Genomic DNA, 14,984 nt, shown 5'->3' with positions numbered 1-14,984 from the left:
ATGACGATGACACTATAACCTTGACAAAAATTTAGCAAAAGGCCATGAGTGAATCACTTTGGACAAAGCTTAAACCACTTACTCGAAGGAAACACGGCAGCAAAGGAAAAATATAAAGAAATCCTACCAAAACTAAGTGCCTTGAGCCAGGAGAATGCACAGCCGCAGACACAAGAGCCTAAGCAGCTTCGCTGGGCACTAGGGTTCCATGTTAGAAAAGCAACAAAAGAGGCAAAGAGGCTAGTTGCTATTGCATTATGTACTTGAATGGTAACAAGGACTACTCGAGACAGCGGCTGTACGTAGCTTCATTAGAGAGTTATAACGTAGCGCGATCGTCGAACCTCTACCTGGATCTGCTTCCGCGGGCACCACTGCGCACGAGCTGATTGGTCCGGATGAAGCAGGCGTGCACGCAGCTGACAAGCACCTGGCGCCATCTGGCGTCCTAAGGGCAATCTGTGCACGCCCAGTGGCTCCTTGCAGAAGCGGATCACGGTAGCAGATCGCGGATTGCGCTGTGCTATAACTCTATGTCTCGTGCCTTCCCTGTAACCACTCAGCTCATTCAAGCTACGCAGTAGGGATATACGTATCTGCCAGGTGCTGAAAAAGAAGGTGCGCATGCGATACTTCCTACAAAATAACGCAGCCGATGAGTGCACAATCTTGTCAGTTGTGAAATACGGGCTCCGCAAGCCTGAAGCCATTAAAGATAGTTCCCAAGAGCACCTTCATAATGAACAATCATGCGCCTTGTTTTGTCATTCTTCACTGTACATGACGCGCACGATTCTCGCGGCGCATATTGAGTTACGTGAAAAATGTCTTCTTAGAACAAAATGAATTTAGTGTTCAGTGTGGTACTCGGTTGGTTCAGTACGGCTGAGTAATCGGTGGTTTGATAGACGTAGACACTATCCGTGCGATCACAGGACCCTCAAGAGGAGTGCCTTTCTTTTTTGGAGGAGCGTAGCTTGTTGGGCCAGTTGGTGCATGGTAAGTAGAAAACCAGCGGTTGTTCCAGCGTTGTCCTGTGTACTTCCCCTCCTTGTGAACGCGTCCTCTCCGCTGGTTTTCTACTTGCCTTTTTTTTTTCTTGCAAACTGCCGCACTGAAACAAAGGCCCGCAGGTATCGCGTTGAAGTCTTTTTGCTGCTTCCCCGACGCGCTCTTAACCGCTCTTAATTCTTGAAATCTAGCTATACGAGAGTAAGGCTTTGTCATTCATTAATTAATGAGGTGCTTACACGCTCCAGAGATAGCTACAGCATGTGACACAAGGACCACGCTCCTTGCCTGAGCAGAAGTCTCTCAAGAGTGGGCTTCTGTGGGGGACATTGCCCCAGAGTAACTCGCACTTTTGTCCGCAGCGAAGCGGCCGTGTCGCGCTCCAACCGGACCGAGCTGGGAAGCGACGGCAGCCTCAGCCTACGGCGTGTGGACGCCGCCAGCGCCGGCAACTACTCCTGCCACGTGCGCAACCGGCTCGCAAGCGACCGGCGGCTCGTCGCGCTCATCGTGAGGGGTACGTCGCCGTGCACGACGCGCGCTGGCTAGCGCAGTTATCATCTGTAGACTATAAGTTGCTTGCAAAACGCGCGCAAGGATATCCCGACTGGCCAAACAGTTGTCACGCATTTTCTAACCAGAAAATTTTCTGCCCAAATTCAACCCATGTAAGAGTATGCAGAGCCAGTGTGAAAACTGATGGAGTACAGCGGGTTAGAAAATCAGAAAAAGTTTATAATTCCACAAAACGACCACACTGCACTGCCAGTTTGTTTACTTTTTGAGGGGAATTGTAAAAAGAAGTGTGCAGTGTGCGAGTTGGCCATCCTTACCGCTGTATGATAAAGATATATGTCTTAGGACTGACTACTCTGGTGGCTGATTTGATCCTGCCAATGCAGTAAAAAATTCTTGCAGCCAAAGGTATGTTTATTTCGTGTTGCTTGTGTAACTGCAATGGTTACAATAACGGTGGTCTGTATGTTTCCACTGATGTGCTCCTTTTTTCCCCTTGTGTGTGTTCCGGAGAGAGGGACTGTTGAAAAAAAAGGCAAAGTGGAAAAATAATAAAGGTACACGTTATAAATGTACACGAGCGAAACGAACGTGCACGCACACACAAACGGAAGCGCACACACTGCAGTGACCAATTAGTGTGTTGTTAATCTGTGCAGCGAATGTGTCCAGGTCCTCCTACCACTACTTTTCATAACCTTTTTTAGGACAAAAATCTACTTTGTGCTCTTCTTTCCACTATATTCTCTTTTAAACAATAAGCACCAACATTCAAGTGAGCCTTTGCTTAAATATGAGCATGCCCTCAATCAGCTTTGTTTCATTGCCTTGAAGACCCATTTCGGGGTTTTGCATAAGGGGCGGGATTACATGCACGTGAGGATTAGATTCAGGAAAGCTGGGGAGATCGATATTCCTTTCTTGTAAATCTATCTTGACTTCCTGTCTTGTAAAACAGTGGGGTGTGTACCTAGCATTCATGATTATATATGTATTTCTAGGAGATATTCGCGAAAAGTATTGCATTCTTTGTTGAAGACACCAAAGTTTTTCTGCATACCGAATGCTCTATCCACGGTCAAGGTTGTTGGGCTGTTGGCCAATTATAAATGAGTAAAGCAGGTTTTCGAAGTGTTGTTCCAAAATTATCCTGTCGTTTCTTTAGAATCATTGCCCAAACGCCATAAATATAGAATTACTGGGATTAAGTGTGAAAAATGCAGCATACAACGCGTATAGTCGGAACCTTTTGCGGCATTCCTTTCCTTCTGTGTGCAGCTCACCTGGAAGGGTTCGTGCTCAAGGTGGTCAGCCAGACTGCCACGTCTCTTCAATTGACTGCAAGCGGCTCTGCCGTCGACGATCAAGTTGTACAAGGTGCGTCCTATAGTACGCCATTTTTTCCTTGCTCTCGTGTTGTCTGACTCAAGGCAGCGGTCCGAATTAGAAGCCGCCATTGACAGAATGACAATTCAGACCTGTGAACGTCGTGTAAGTGTTTCCTGAAGCGTAACGTTTGCCAACTGTTTCCGCTTACAAATATGGCTATACTAAATTTTATTTCTTATTATTATTTCAATTATGATAATTTTATTCAACATCGACACTAGTCTGTTGTTGTATGTTAGCAGCGGTTATTAAGTAAAAGAGGAGGAGCAGTGAAGAGGAGGTTGGAACGGTCATCCTCGCCTCTTCCATCATCTCTGGAGGATTAGATTCCGCCAAATTCTAACTGTGCGTCTAAGCCGTATTGTGTATACCATGTTCTGAATCACATTATTCTTGCTTTAATGAACGTACTAACCGCCCCCTGGAGTCCTAATCTACAGTCGCCCTTCCGGCCTCCTGGGTGGGGCGTAACCGACCAGCGACCATAGCTCTTCAGAATGGGCAGAAGGAAAAGGTCTCTACTGTGACTAAATATCCAGCTTTTCTTTCCAAGCATAACCAGACCCGCTGTGTCTTTACCAGGTCGCCTCCTCACACTGCAGTAGCTCCCAAAAGTGAGTCTGGTGGTATTTTTCGCCACTAAACACGCTGTTCCCCCTTCTCGACCGATGCAGTGCTCGAGGTGCACCTCAAGTCCGAGAGCGGCGAGTGGCAGCAGCGCTCCCTGGTGGGCCGCCACAACGACACGTACCACCTGGACGGCCTGCAGTGCGGCACCCGCTACCAGCTGTACGCGGTCGCCTTCCTGGCCAGCGGACGCCGGGAGCAGAGCGACCTGCTCGCCACGCGCACGCTCGGAAGCGGTGAGTGTATACTGGCACTGTACGGGAGAGGAGAAGAAACTTTTATTCAATATCAACTGTTGGTGCCTTCCTCTCCGAGTGGAGCCTTCAGTTTGAAGTCCTGTTTGCCACTACGGTTCCTTTTTAACGAGAGAGGATTAAGGGTCTCATTCAACGGAGGAATCGCCGTACTTTCAGCGTTTGCGTGTCGAAAAAAGCGGAATTGGTTGAAGGGGCCGTGACGTCACAACACATGAACTCGTGCTGGCATATCAAACGCCCTACAACAATCACACAGTACGTCAGTGATGACGTCGCTACGTGCATAATCATTTGTCTACATGGTTGTGACGTCATTCCACCACCATTAGGTAGTATCTGTGAAGAAAGAAAAGTTAGAAAACCAACCGCAGTCTCTTGTGTTGTGAGCCGGGCGCGCTACCGCTCGACCGCTGAGGAACGCATAGGTTCGACTGGGTTCAAGGTAGGCTTTCTGTTCCATCTGATAAAAAAAAAGCACAAGAAAGAACAAAGCATCAAACAAGTAATCAAAAAGACAGCATGTCTGCGGAGTGATATGCAAAGCAGACCCGACGCCGCAGAAGGGGCACACTAACGCCATCACGTCATACCCTTTAGCAGGAGCTCGATCGAATTGTTTGCGTCCGTTTTCTTGTTCTCTTCCTTGTGCTTATGCAGTGGCCGAAGCGTCTTAAAACACAGCAGCAGCCGATATGAGAGACACATGCGAAGTCTGCACTTGGCCTACAGTTAAGCTCCCTGAAAAAAGAACGTAAACAAGGTTTTAAAATAGCGCCGTCATTATAGGTACTGGAGCCGCTGCAATGGAAGTATATATGGGCCTACTGCGGTTTTTGTTTCTCAGGATCTGATAACAAAGAAGAGATAGCCGAAGGACAAATTTGTGGACTGTGGTCGAGTGAAATTTCTTTTCACTTTCTTTTATTTCTTTTATTCTTTTATTCGAGAGCCACTGCGAGAACCAGAAGAGCGTTAAAGACAAAATGCCTAGCCAGATGAAAGATAGATGACTAGGATAAACCTAGCTTTAACTCCGAAATGGACAACGTCGCTATTGTAGTATAGAGACCCCAAGAAAACTAAAATTTTTGTACACCTGACTAGCCATAAGCTTACACGTAATTTGTGCCGTAACCATTTCCCGCATCACTCTCCAAACGTTTTCTGAGTTTTCTTGTTGTGTCAATAAACTTGCAACTTACAACTTTTTTTTTTTTCAAACGGGGGCGCGCAAACGCAGAGATATTGTGCATACTGAACCGAAAGCCTTTTAGTTTTTCTCACTTTTGTAAAGAGAATCGAGGCGCTTCATGTAGAGGGTGAAGGAAAGAAAAATGTAATGGTGCTAAAACCTCTTGTAATCCATGGTGTAGTTACCCCCTGTTTATGCTTTTCAATCACTGCATTTGCCATGCATTATTGTGTGAGGATAATTTTTCTGTTTTGAGACGGTTAGCGCGAGGCGCGGGCTATGTGCGCGAGGTGGTCGCGTGATCGTGCGCCTGGGATGATAGTCTGTGCGTCACGCCACCTGTACCCGCCAACCCCCTCCTCTGCCCTCTTCTAGTCGCGCTCGGCTGCGGAAGTCTTCTTGAAGAAGACAACGACGAACATGCGTTGGCCGGGATTGGATTGGATTGTAAAACATTTATTGCGTCGAGAGCAGGTTGCGGAGGCACGTGGATTGCCGCTAGCCCATAACTAGCGGCGACCTCGTTGGCCGGGAAGCTTCACGTGAACAGCTAGCGCTGCCAAAAAAGTGGCAAGGGGGATTGGATTTACAGCAGGAAAAGCTCGAGAACAAAGGATATGAAGAGTTATTAATTTGATAGCATTTAAGTTGTCATCTCACAAAACATTTACGGAGCCCCTGTCGCGAGACTCCGGGACTCATCGTAAGGGTCTAGGCGTTATTAACACCAACGGACCAATCAGAGCGCACCGCCAACTTTAGAAATCTTAGGACCCTCGAAATTCAGAAGTGCGCCCACCACTAAAAATTTATTTGGAAGTAGGCCCACCCTAGAAAATAAGTTAATGTGGATTATTGGGGATTAGTCGATGGATTAATGCGGATTAGATTTACGAATAAGTATAATTCTATATGATAATTTCATGGAAGGCACTCGAACATTCTAGAAACTGATGACTCTTGCTCTATTGGGGCAATGCAACTGTTTCCGACTGGACTTGTGGCGGGAAAATCGCAAGAACATTAGGCACTCATTGTAGACGCTATAACAGGCAACCTAAATGCCGCTGCATGTTTTCATTAAGAATGTGCTAAGGAAGGCTTCCAAGTTTGTGTCCTGCATGCCATAATTACTTTGTCAACCTATTGCACAATCTCGGTCGAGCAGACACGCTACATATATACTCGTCAACTAATAGTACGGAAGACGGAGAGTGCTCTCGCGTTCTTTCTGTCCACCCGCTTTGATGAGGGAGCGCGCGTTAGCGGAGTGGAGTCGGTGCCTGCTTGTAACGCCAAGCGGTGTGCGTCCGCGCAGCGCCGGTGGCACCGAACAAGGAGGACATTGTGCGCGCCCTGAACGGCTCGCACGTGCAAGTGATGCCGTCGGCGTGGCGCTCGGGCGGCTGCCCGCTGACGCGGCTCAGCGTCGAGCACCGGCCGCTGCACGGACAGCAGCAGGAGTGGACCGCCCACTGGAACCACACCAGCCCCGCCGCGGGAGTGCTGCCACAGGTATGCTCGTCGGTTGTGTATCGAAGTTATGACACGTCGGATGCCAGGGGGGAAAAAGACCCAGCTTTATTGAGCAGCGCGTATTTATACCCAAAGTAGGGCGAGGAGGCAAGCGCAGCGCTTCGGTTGATAACGCTTATCAGTTCGCCGTTTAAGACGGCATTGTGCACGCTGCCTGTCACGCATACGATACAGGTTGTGCAGCAATGCTCGCGGTGATCGTACTTTGATGAGCCTGAGAATGATGCGCCCTAGTACTAAAACGGAAGGAAGGCATTCGCCAGAAAAAATGTTTCGTGCGGCAAATTTGCGATCTTCTAGGAAAAAAAAGGCCGTGGTTTAGCTCTGGTTAAACCTGGAGGATTGCGAAAGCAACGAGGAGAGAGAGAGAAGCGATGGAGTGTGCGAAGCAGCGGCGGCGGCCCCGGTACGCTAGCTATGCGCCACTACTGCGCATGCGCAACTGGCGAGCGCGGCGGCTGCACCTCTGAGTCACCCGCGCAGCGACGGTGGCGGCGCGCCAGCTGTGCGCCGTGTGACGTCACTACTCCTCGCGCATGCGCAGTATGGCCTTTCGTCAGCTCCGCGAAACGGCTCGGCGACACGCGTAGTGTTGCTTTCGCAACAAAACGAAAAATAATTTTAAAAAAGAAGACGCACTTCACAGCAATCACAGATTTTCTACATGTCTATTTAGTAGGGGTGAAAGAATATTCAAAATGTTTTATGAGAATAGGAATATGTTTGATATTCCGTTCATATTTTATTCGAGAAGCCGATATTCGATAATTACCGAGGTTTTGAAAATTCCGTTACGTTCGCCAGTGATGGAACACAGAGCCGACTTTCATGAAATCGATCGCGGCGAAATCCACAATATCTGCGCATATTATCCGAAGATCGAGTTTAAAGTGCAGAGAATACTGTCCAAAGGCAACATATTCGCTTTTGCCTCCGTCGTTTATCGCGTCGACTGATCGTATTCGGACACTACCAAGCTTGGACCTCATGCGAAATTCCGTAAGTGGGCTTCTTCACGCATGATAAGGCGAACAAGATGGCCCTCCATCTGATTACAACAATCGCAGCGCGAAAGTGCGTTTTTTCTTGTTTGTTTGATCCTTCTGTACTGTTTTACGCACCTAAAGCCCACGCTCATGGCATTCATCACATCGCATTCATAACTCTCTTAGCGTGAGTCCGCCACCTCGTTCAGACCAATGATATGCGGGAAAGGGCCCTTTAAAAATTTTCCATGAGGCTTCCGCAGGGCCGAGTAGATGTGTCACAACAGGGCAACCGATCGTGTAAAAATCCTGCCTATTGCATAGTGCATTCTAACCAGCGCACCTCTGACGTGCGCGTAACGGCAGGCGTGACGACAACAGGAGGGCGAAAAAAAAATTCAGGGGGCACTTTGTTGACCTAAATTACGGTGAGGCGAAAGCCTTAAGCGCTGTGTTGCTGCTTGTATCACTGATGTGTGGTAAGATGTTAAGCGTCACCTCTACGAGTAGAACGCGACAGCGTCTTCCAACGCTGCCAGAGAGCCCAGAGAACGCCATCGACGTTCGGCTCTACGCCTTGCTCGTCGGCAAATTGTTTTTTGGGGAAAGGAAGTGTATCTGTCTCGCATATCTCCGTCGACACCTGAGCCTCGCCGTAACGTTAAGAGAGGAAGATGGGAGTGAACGAAGACACCGTATTCACTAGACACGCCTTTGTTCATTTCAAACCGTCGAGCTGGCATGGCACAGCGGTTAGCGTGCTGGTCTCGCACTCCGGAGACCCTTGTTCGATTCCCCAACTCGGCCAATTTCCTACTCGGTTTTATTTATTCATTGGGTCTGACCAGAAAGGTTCGTTATTGGCTAATTAAGCAATTAACTAAACTCAGTCCCACTTACTTGGAGCACCGATCCCTTTAATTGGTTGCATGGTTACTAGCCAAGTACAATTGGCCCCGCTTGAAATTCGCGCACTGTGACGCACGACCATTTCGACCAATTGAAACAAGGTCAGCGTAGCTACGGCGGCCACCCGAGGTCTCGCTTGGGCTGTCGGAGTGTTGCTTTGGCAACAAAAATAGCCTGGCCGCGTAGTTTCGATTTCTGAACTTCGCCGCTAGCCCGCGGGGGCGGCAGATGTTGGCCCGTGCTTTCGCTGGTCGTCCTACCCAGCTGCACGCCCGTTTCGGACACTCACTGCCACGTCGCTGGTCATTGCTTTTTCTCTTTTTAAAAGCATTGTCGCCGCTCGGCGACGCCGGTGTGCGTTTCTCTTGCTTACGTTCGTGTTGTTCCTCCAGCACGCCGACACCGCGAGCTGATCTCGAGCTTTCGGTGTTTATTCGATAGAGACTTCTCATCAGGATGGCGCGAGGAATTCTTTATATCTATCATCGGATAATCCGGGCATTTTTTCCGGTCCTTTGAACACTAAATTAATTAGGTTTTCTTAGCCATCATGCTATTTTTATTTGGCAGCAATGTGTGAATTTATGAATGTCATTTTGTACCACCACATTACATGCTAGGTACTGTTATGCTGTCTAATCGAGTAGTATGCATTTCTGTGCACATTTTTCACATAGTGCTGTGTCAGTTTAGTTGTGTTTGTTTCAGCTGTAAAGGCCGGGCACTAGGTTGAAAAATATATGGGCAACAGCATTCGCCCTTGTTACTTTCTGAATTCTGTTTTCATATTGAATAGATATTTCATATTCAAAGACATTTGTTCTTCATATTTGATGTATTAAGGCGAAGCCTTCAATGCTTCATTGTTTTCGACAGAAGATTGTCAGCAGAGGTGTCACGCTTTTCGGTTGGTCGAAATGGTTTTGTCGTCAGAGTGCGCCGATTCACAGTAATGGGGTCACCCATGGATGCCTGACGCCCCCTTTTGGAGCAGACGACAACTAATAAAATAGTTATCGTCCGCTCCGGCAGGGGGCGTAAGGCGTCCGTGGGTGACGACATTAAATACCTCATTACTGGGAAGCGAACAGAGCCATGGGTACAACCGAACTCATCGAAGCAGAGAGAGAGTCGTGCTAAAGAAGCAGTCAAAGTGTGTAGTTGTAATGTGTAGTCAAAGTGTGTAGTCAAAGTGTGTAGTCAAATAAAGGACTAGTACAGCACAAACAATCTCGCAGTCAATGCCAAACAGTGTGCTAGGAAAGGCTTTCGCCTTGCAGCACTTTAGAGAGCCAAAGTGCCCCCAGAATTTTTTCGATTTGTAATCGAAAATTTTAAGATCCGCACGCTCCTAATTTTTAGGTATCGACTGATGATATACGAGGTCTGTTAGAAAAGTATCCGACCTTTGGCCGAAGAAAAAAAAATGGCGTAACTGGAGCGTTGGAAACCAAATTACCTTCAAAGTAGTCTCCTTGGGACTCAACGAACTTCTCCCAGATGTGCTGCCACTGTTGGAAGTATTCCGAAAAGGCCTTTTTCGGAATGGAGTTTAGCTCAGCTGTCGTTGCAGCCATAATGTTCTTTCTTGTCTGAAAACGCGCTCCTTTCAATGACCTCTTGATTTTTGGAAACAACCAGAAGTCGCAGGGGGCCATATCAAGAGAGTAAGAAGCCTTTTGAACTACAGAGGTCTGGTTTTTCGCCAAAAAAAGTCTTAATCAAGTGCGAAGAATGTCCAGGAGCATTGTCGTGATGGATACGCCAATTTCCTGTTGATCACAACTCCGGTCTCTTGCGCCGCACAGCATCACGTAGGCGACGGAGGACATCCCTGTTGTACTCATTGGTCATTGTTTGACCCTGGGGCGTGCGTACTCGTGGTGTGCCACACAGCGAGAGTCCAAGAAAGCAGTCAGCATCACTTTGACGTTGCTGAGCATTTGGCAGGCCTTCTTTGGTCTTGGGGACGTGGAATGCTTCTACTCTGACGACTGGGATTTGGTTTCCGGGTCGTACCCGTACACCCAAGACTCGTCACCAGTGATTATGGTGTTGATGAAGTCGGGGTCACTGTTTTTTTAATCCAGCGTGTCCTGTGAGACTTCAACACGAAGCTGCTTTTGCTCCACCGTGAGCAGCTTCGGCGCGAATCGCCGCAACTCTCTTCATGGCCAAATCTTCGGTGATAATGGAATGTGCAGAAAAACTACTGATGTCCACCTCTTCCGCAATTTCTCGGATAGTCACACGACGGTCCCGCATCACCACAGCGTTCACTTCGGCAATGACCTGGCCATTTCGGCATGTTGATGGCCGACCGGAGCGTGGCTCGCTCTCCACCGATGTGCGGCCATCTTTAAACCAGTTGTACTATTGCTTAATTTGTGTGCTGCTCTAAGCATCATCACCGAAAACCGTCTAAATATTCCGAATGGTTTCCACTTGGCTGTCGCCCCATTTCTGGCAAAATTTTATGTATTAGCGCTGCTCCTGTCGCACCGCCATTTTGCTCGCACTAAAAAAACCGACGAGAGCACTGCGCACTACCTCACTCAAACGCTGCCTCCCAGCGACTGACGCTATCGGCAGGCGGGAAAAAATTCGTGCATGCGCACGACGGTTCAAGGTCTGCTGGTGCAAGCGCGCTTGTTTCATATCCTTCAGGTGTTGGCGAAAAAAAATAAGGTCGGATACTTTTCTAACAGACCTCGTATTTGTAGTCATTCCCAACCAACTCGAGCAAAAAAGCGGCGCATGCAAACGCGAAAGCATGGGTCGTCGGGATCAAGAATTTTCGTTGTCTGAAATATATATCTCTGAACCAAAACAATTGCGAATCCTTTCTCCCCAGTGATTGAGCAAATACATATAAAAGCGTTAGGTAAGTCTAACATAAAAACAAGTCATTCATTTCGTTACTTTATCTAAAATACCAGCTTCAGCCCTAAGTGGTGTGTATCGTGTTCGCTAGTCTGTTCTGTGCATACGTCTAGTTCTGCGCTGGCTGTTCTCCTTCCCTAACGGTGGGCCACCCTGACTAGTTATCGACCGTAAGAACCTATCTTCATGCCCAGATGCCCAGAAATGAGAGCAGTAAGGGAGCATAATTAACCGTGCGAAAAATGTTCAGGTTTAAAAAAAAGCCACAAATTTTATAGGCAAGGCAAAGGTTTGGCTATTCTTGTCAACATGCTCACGAAAGGAAAATGGTTGGGGTAACGTCAAGAGACAGGAAGGGAACAGAGTGGGTCAGGAAACAAACGTAACTCAATGACATCCTAGTCGAAATCAAGAAGACATGGGGGTGGGCAGGGCATGTAATAAGAAGCCATGATAACCGATGGTCGTTAAGGGTAAAGCACTGAGTTCCAAGAGAAGTCGAGCGCAGCAGGGGGCCACAGAAACTGAGATGAGCAGACTAAATTAGGCAGTTTGCTGGCACGGCTAGCACAGGACAGTTTTAATTGAAAGAATATGAGAGAGGCCTTTGCCTTTCAGTCTGCGTAGTCGGGTTGCTGCTGCTCGTGGTCATATCGAAAGCCTGCTGAACTTTCGGGGCGCATGGTTCTTGATGTTCTTGTACACTTTTCTGCCCTGTGGAGTGCTAAAAGTGTATCAGTGCTTTCTGAAGTGGAGTTTTTGTTTCTGTAGACTGGATAATGCGGTCTGTGTGTGTCCATGATGATCCCTCCGTCGTTGTTTACTGATGCTCCTGCGTCTACAATATACGGCAGGATTAGGAGCCCAAAGCACCACTGCTGTCTTCGTTGCCATCTTTCGAATTTTTGCTACTGCCAAACACGCTGAATTCCTGCGCGCCCTAGCTGCAAGACGCGCGTGACTTCTCGATGCCTTATGGTAGGCTATTAAAGCAGGACCGAACCATAAGATAAATACGTTTCAGAAATATGGCACTGTTCAAGAAGTCATTTACTTTAGAGATTCCTTAGCAACTGGCAAGAGAAATATCCTCTCATGAAGCAGCACAGTCTTGCTGTCTGTGGCACGTGTAACCTTCATGCGCACAAGGGCCTGCTTCAATTTATTACTAATATTCGAAAAGGTTCTTTGGGCGGTAAAGATGTCATGCGCGCCGTACGCAGGACCTTCCCGACGTGCTCCTAGGGGGACTGCAGCCGGAGACCTGGTACGTGATACGCCTGATGGCCGCCAATGCCGCTGGCCTCACCAGGGTCAAGTACGACCTCGTCACACCCAGCGCACAAGGTCAGTTCTCTGCGGGAACTCGCAGTCAGGAAGGGGGCCCGGTATTTCTGCTCCTCGGAAGCGTAAACTTCGGATCGATCGGCAGGGAAAGTACGCAAACCCAGCGGTAAAGCAGTCTTATTACGTGGTGGCTGTAAAGAACGTTTGCGTGTTTTATTTCTCCTAGTGGCCAAGCGTTGCATGAAGTTTTTATTCAAAATTGGCGTACTTTTTCTTAATCTTTCAATACAGCAAGAGCGCCTTTACACATCCGTTTATAAAATATTTTCTACAATACGTCTTAAGCCGTGTCTCTCAGGGCAATTGTTTACGTTGTCTACATGAAAGCGTAACGTTAAAAACTGACGTCTTTGTAAGCCAGAAAGTAAAAGGTGTGAATGTAAAGAAGCTTGATGCAGCATACTTTGCCTAGAAGCGTGATATGATGCATAATTTGGGTAGTTTCGGTGATGAGTGATTAAATTTTAGAGTTCAGTTAAAAAGAAATGCTATTCTTTATTTATTTGAGTGTAACCTATTGTGAATACTAATAACTGAGTGCTCTCGAGATATTCTGAATAGAGCCGCATCGGTGTCAAGGAAAATAGCGCCGCGAGGAAGCTTTAAAGCACAGCATAAGATAAATGTAAATACTAGCCCAGCTAAATAACCAAGCTAAATTCTATGCGGGAAGAGATCGCATGCTATAGCCTCAGGCCGTTAATTCTACAGTGTAGGGCTCGACGCGCACACTTCACGTTGACGTTACGCTGAAATGTAAACTGAATGCGCATTATGCAGATGGTTTGCGCTTCATAGGGTTTCACAGAAATCTGTACCCTACGGAACACAGAGTCCACTAAATTAGATGCAGATGCCTCATTGTCTTTGACTGACGTCTTCAAAGTTATTCCGAACTTTAGCAGGTGCGCAGTTTCCCGGCAGCTGTGGCTGAGCGGTAATAACCTGCTACTTCTAGGGCACACTGTAGCAGTTTTCGTCTGTGCCCGCACGTCGACATACAAATTTCCTTGAAAGAGAGTGAGATGGTCGTAATTCATTCACCACTCACCAGTTCAGCCCATGCCACATAATCTGTCCAGGGTGGATGCCACGAAGGTATTTCAGGCGGAATTTTAAATCTGTAGAACACAGGCATAAATCGCGAACGCGTCCCTCGTAAAGCGGAACTATTGTTGCGTGTGCACGGGCGCTCTGAGCATTTAATGCGTCGCGTCCGGCGGAGTCCGCAAGCGAGCTTTGATCCTCGCGGATAAGTATCCGGCTCCACACGCAGCTGGTGCGGCCGACAAAGGTGGCGGCGGCAAGTCGGCGGTGGCCGCGTTCCTGGAGGACACGACCACGCTCGTCTCCATGGCGTCGTCGGGCGTCGTGCTCCTCGCGGGTCTGGTCGCCGTCATCTGCCTGGTGCTCTACAAGCGCCGGCGCAACGGTCGCGCAGCCGCCTCTTCGGCCACGGCCTCGGCCCGCTCCGGGGCCAAGGGCAAGCGCAAGCCGCCGCCGTCGTCCGGTCGGCCGCGGACATCCTCTTCGCAGCAGCAGCCGTCGCAGCCCAAGCGTGAGCGATTCTTTTTTTTTTCTAGGAGTTGTGCGAATAGTACTTTTACCAGAATCGAACTGAATTTAAATAGTTTAGGTTTGGTTTAGATTTTGTTTAGGTTTGGTTTAGGTTTGGTTTAGGTTTGGTGTAGGTTTGGTGTAGGTTTGGCTTGGTTTATTGGGGCTTAAAGTCCCAAAGCAACTCAGGCTATGAGGGACGCCGTAATGAAGGGCTACGGAAATTTCGACCGCCTGGGGTTCTTTAACGTGCACGGACATCGCCCAGTACATTGGTCTTTAGAATTTCGCCTCCATGGAAATTCGACCGGGATTCGGCCGGGATCAAATCCGCGTCTTTCGGCTCAGCAGACGAGCGCCGTGACCGCTGAGCCACTGCGGAGGAATTCAAATAGTTTAGCTAAAAATCTAATTGAACAAGATTTGGATAGTCAGAGAATCGAACCGAATAGTTATATACAACCGAATATTCGATACTTCTGCGAATATTCTTGGAAAACGAGCAGCCGCTTCCTTTTGCTGTTTATGACGGAAGAGAATGACAAGAACCACATCTCATTACATTGGAAGGGTGAGATCTATAAGAATCAACCACGGCCTCCGACATCGGGAATCAAACAGGGTTTACTCAACCTGCCTGGCGCCGGCCGTGTCAGGAAATCTTGGAGGTCATGATTGAGCGTTATGAACGGCCGTCATGCGACTGGAGCGCCTAGCGACGTTGGAACCTCCGTCCCGCGTATACAAATCGTGTCAGCATGGCACGCGGTGTCA

At 48.2% G+C, this 14,984-nt stretch overlaps 1 protein-coding gene across 1 annotated transcript in view; it reads left to right on the top strand.

Annotated features, from left to right (window-relative positions):
- Positions 1 to 14,984, top strand: part of LOC149338466 (cell adhesion molecule Dscam1-like) — a 418,614-nt gene that overhangs the window by 195,200 nt on the left and 208,430 nt on the right. Inside the window, exons 29-34 of the mRNA XM_089547709.1 lie at positions 1,374 to 1,528; positions 2,806 to 2,904; positions 3,591 to 3,779; positions 6,311 to 6,507; positions 12,530 to 12,653; positions 13,930 to 14,211. Coding sequence (XP_089403835.1) covers positions 1,374 to 1,528; positions 2,806 to 2,904; positions 3,591 to 3,779; positions 6,311 to 6,507; positions 12,530 to 12,653; positions 13,930 to 14,211 — 1,046 coding nt within the window. The remainder of the gene's footprint in view (positions 1 to 1,373; positions 1,529 to 2,805; positions 2,905 to 3,590; positions 3,780 to 6,310; positions 6,508 to 12,529; positions 12,654 to 13,929; positions 14,212 to 14,984) is intronic.

This window comes from Amblyomma mixtum, chromosome 6 (assembly GCF_055824585.1).
Source record: "Amblyomma mixtum isolate Tamu chromosome 6, ASM5582458v1, whole genome shotgun sequence".
NCBI classification, from domain to species: Eukaryota; Metazoa; Arthropoda; class Arachnida; order Ixodida; family Ixodidae; genus Amblyomma; species Amblyomma mixtum.
The sequence above is the reverse complement of the archived record's forward strand: the minus strand, read 5'-3'. Positions and strand labels throughout refer to the sequence as shown.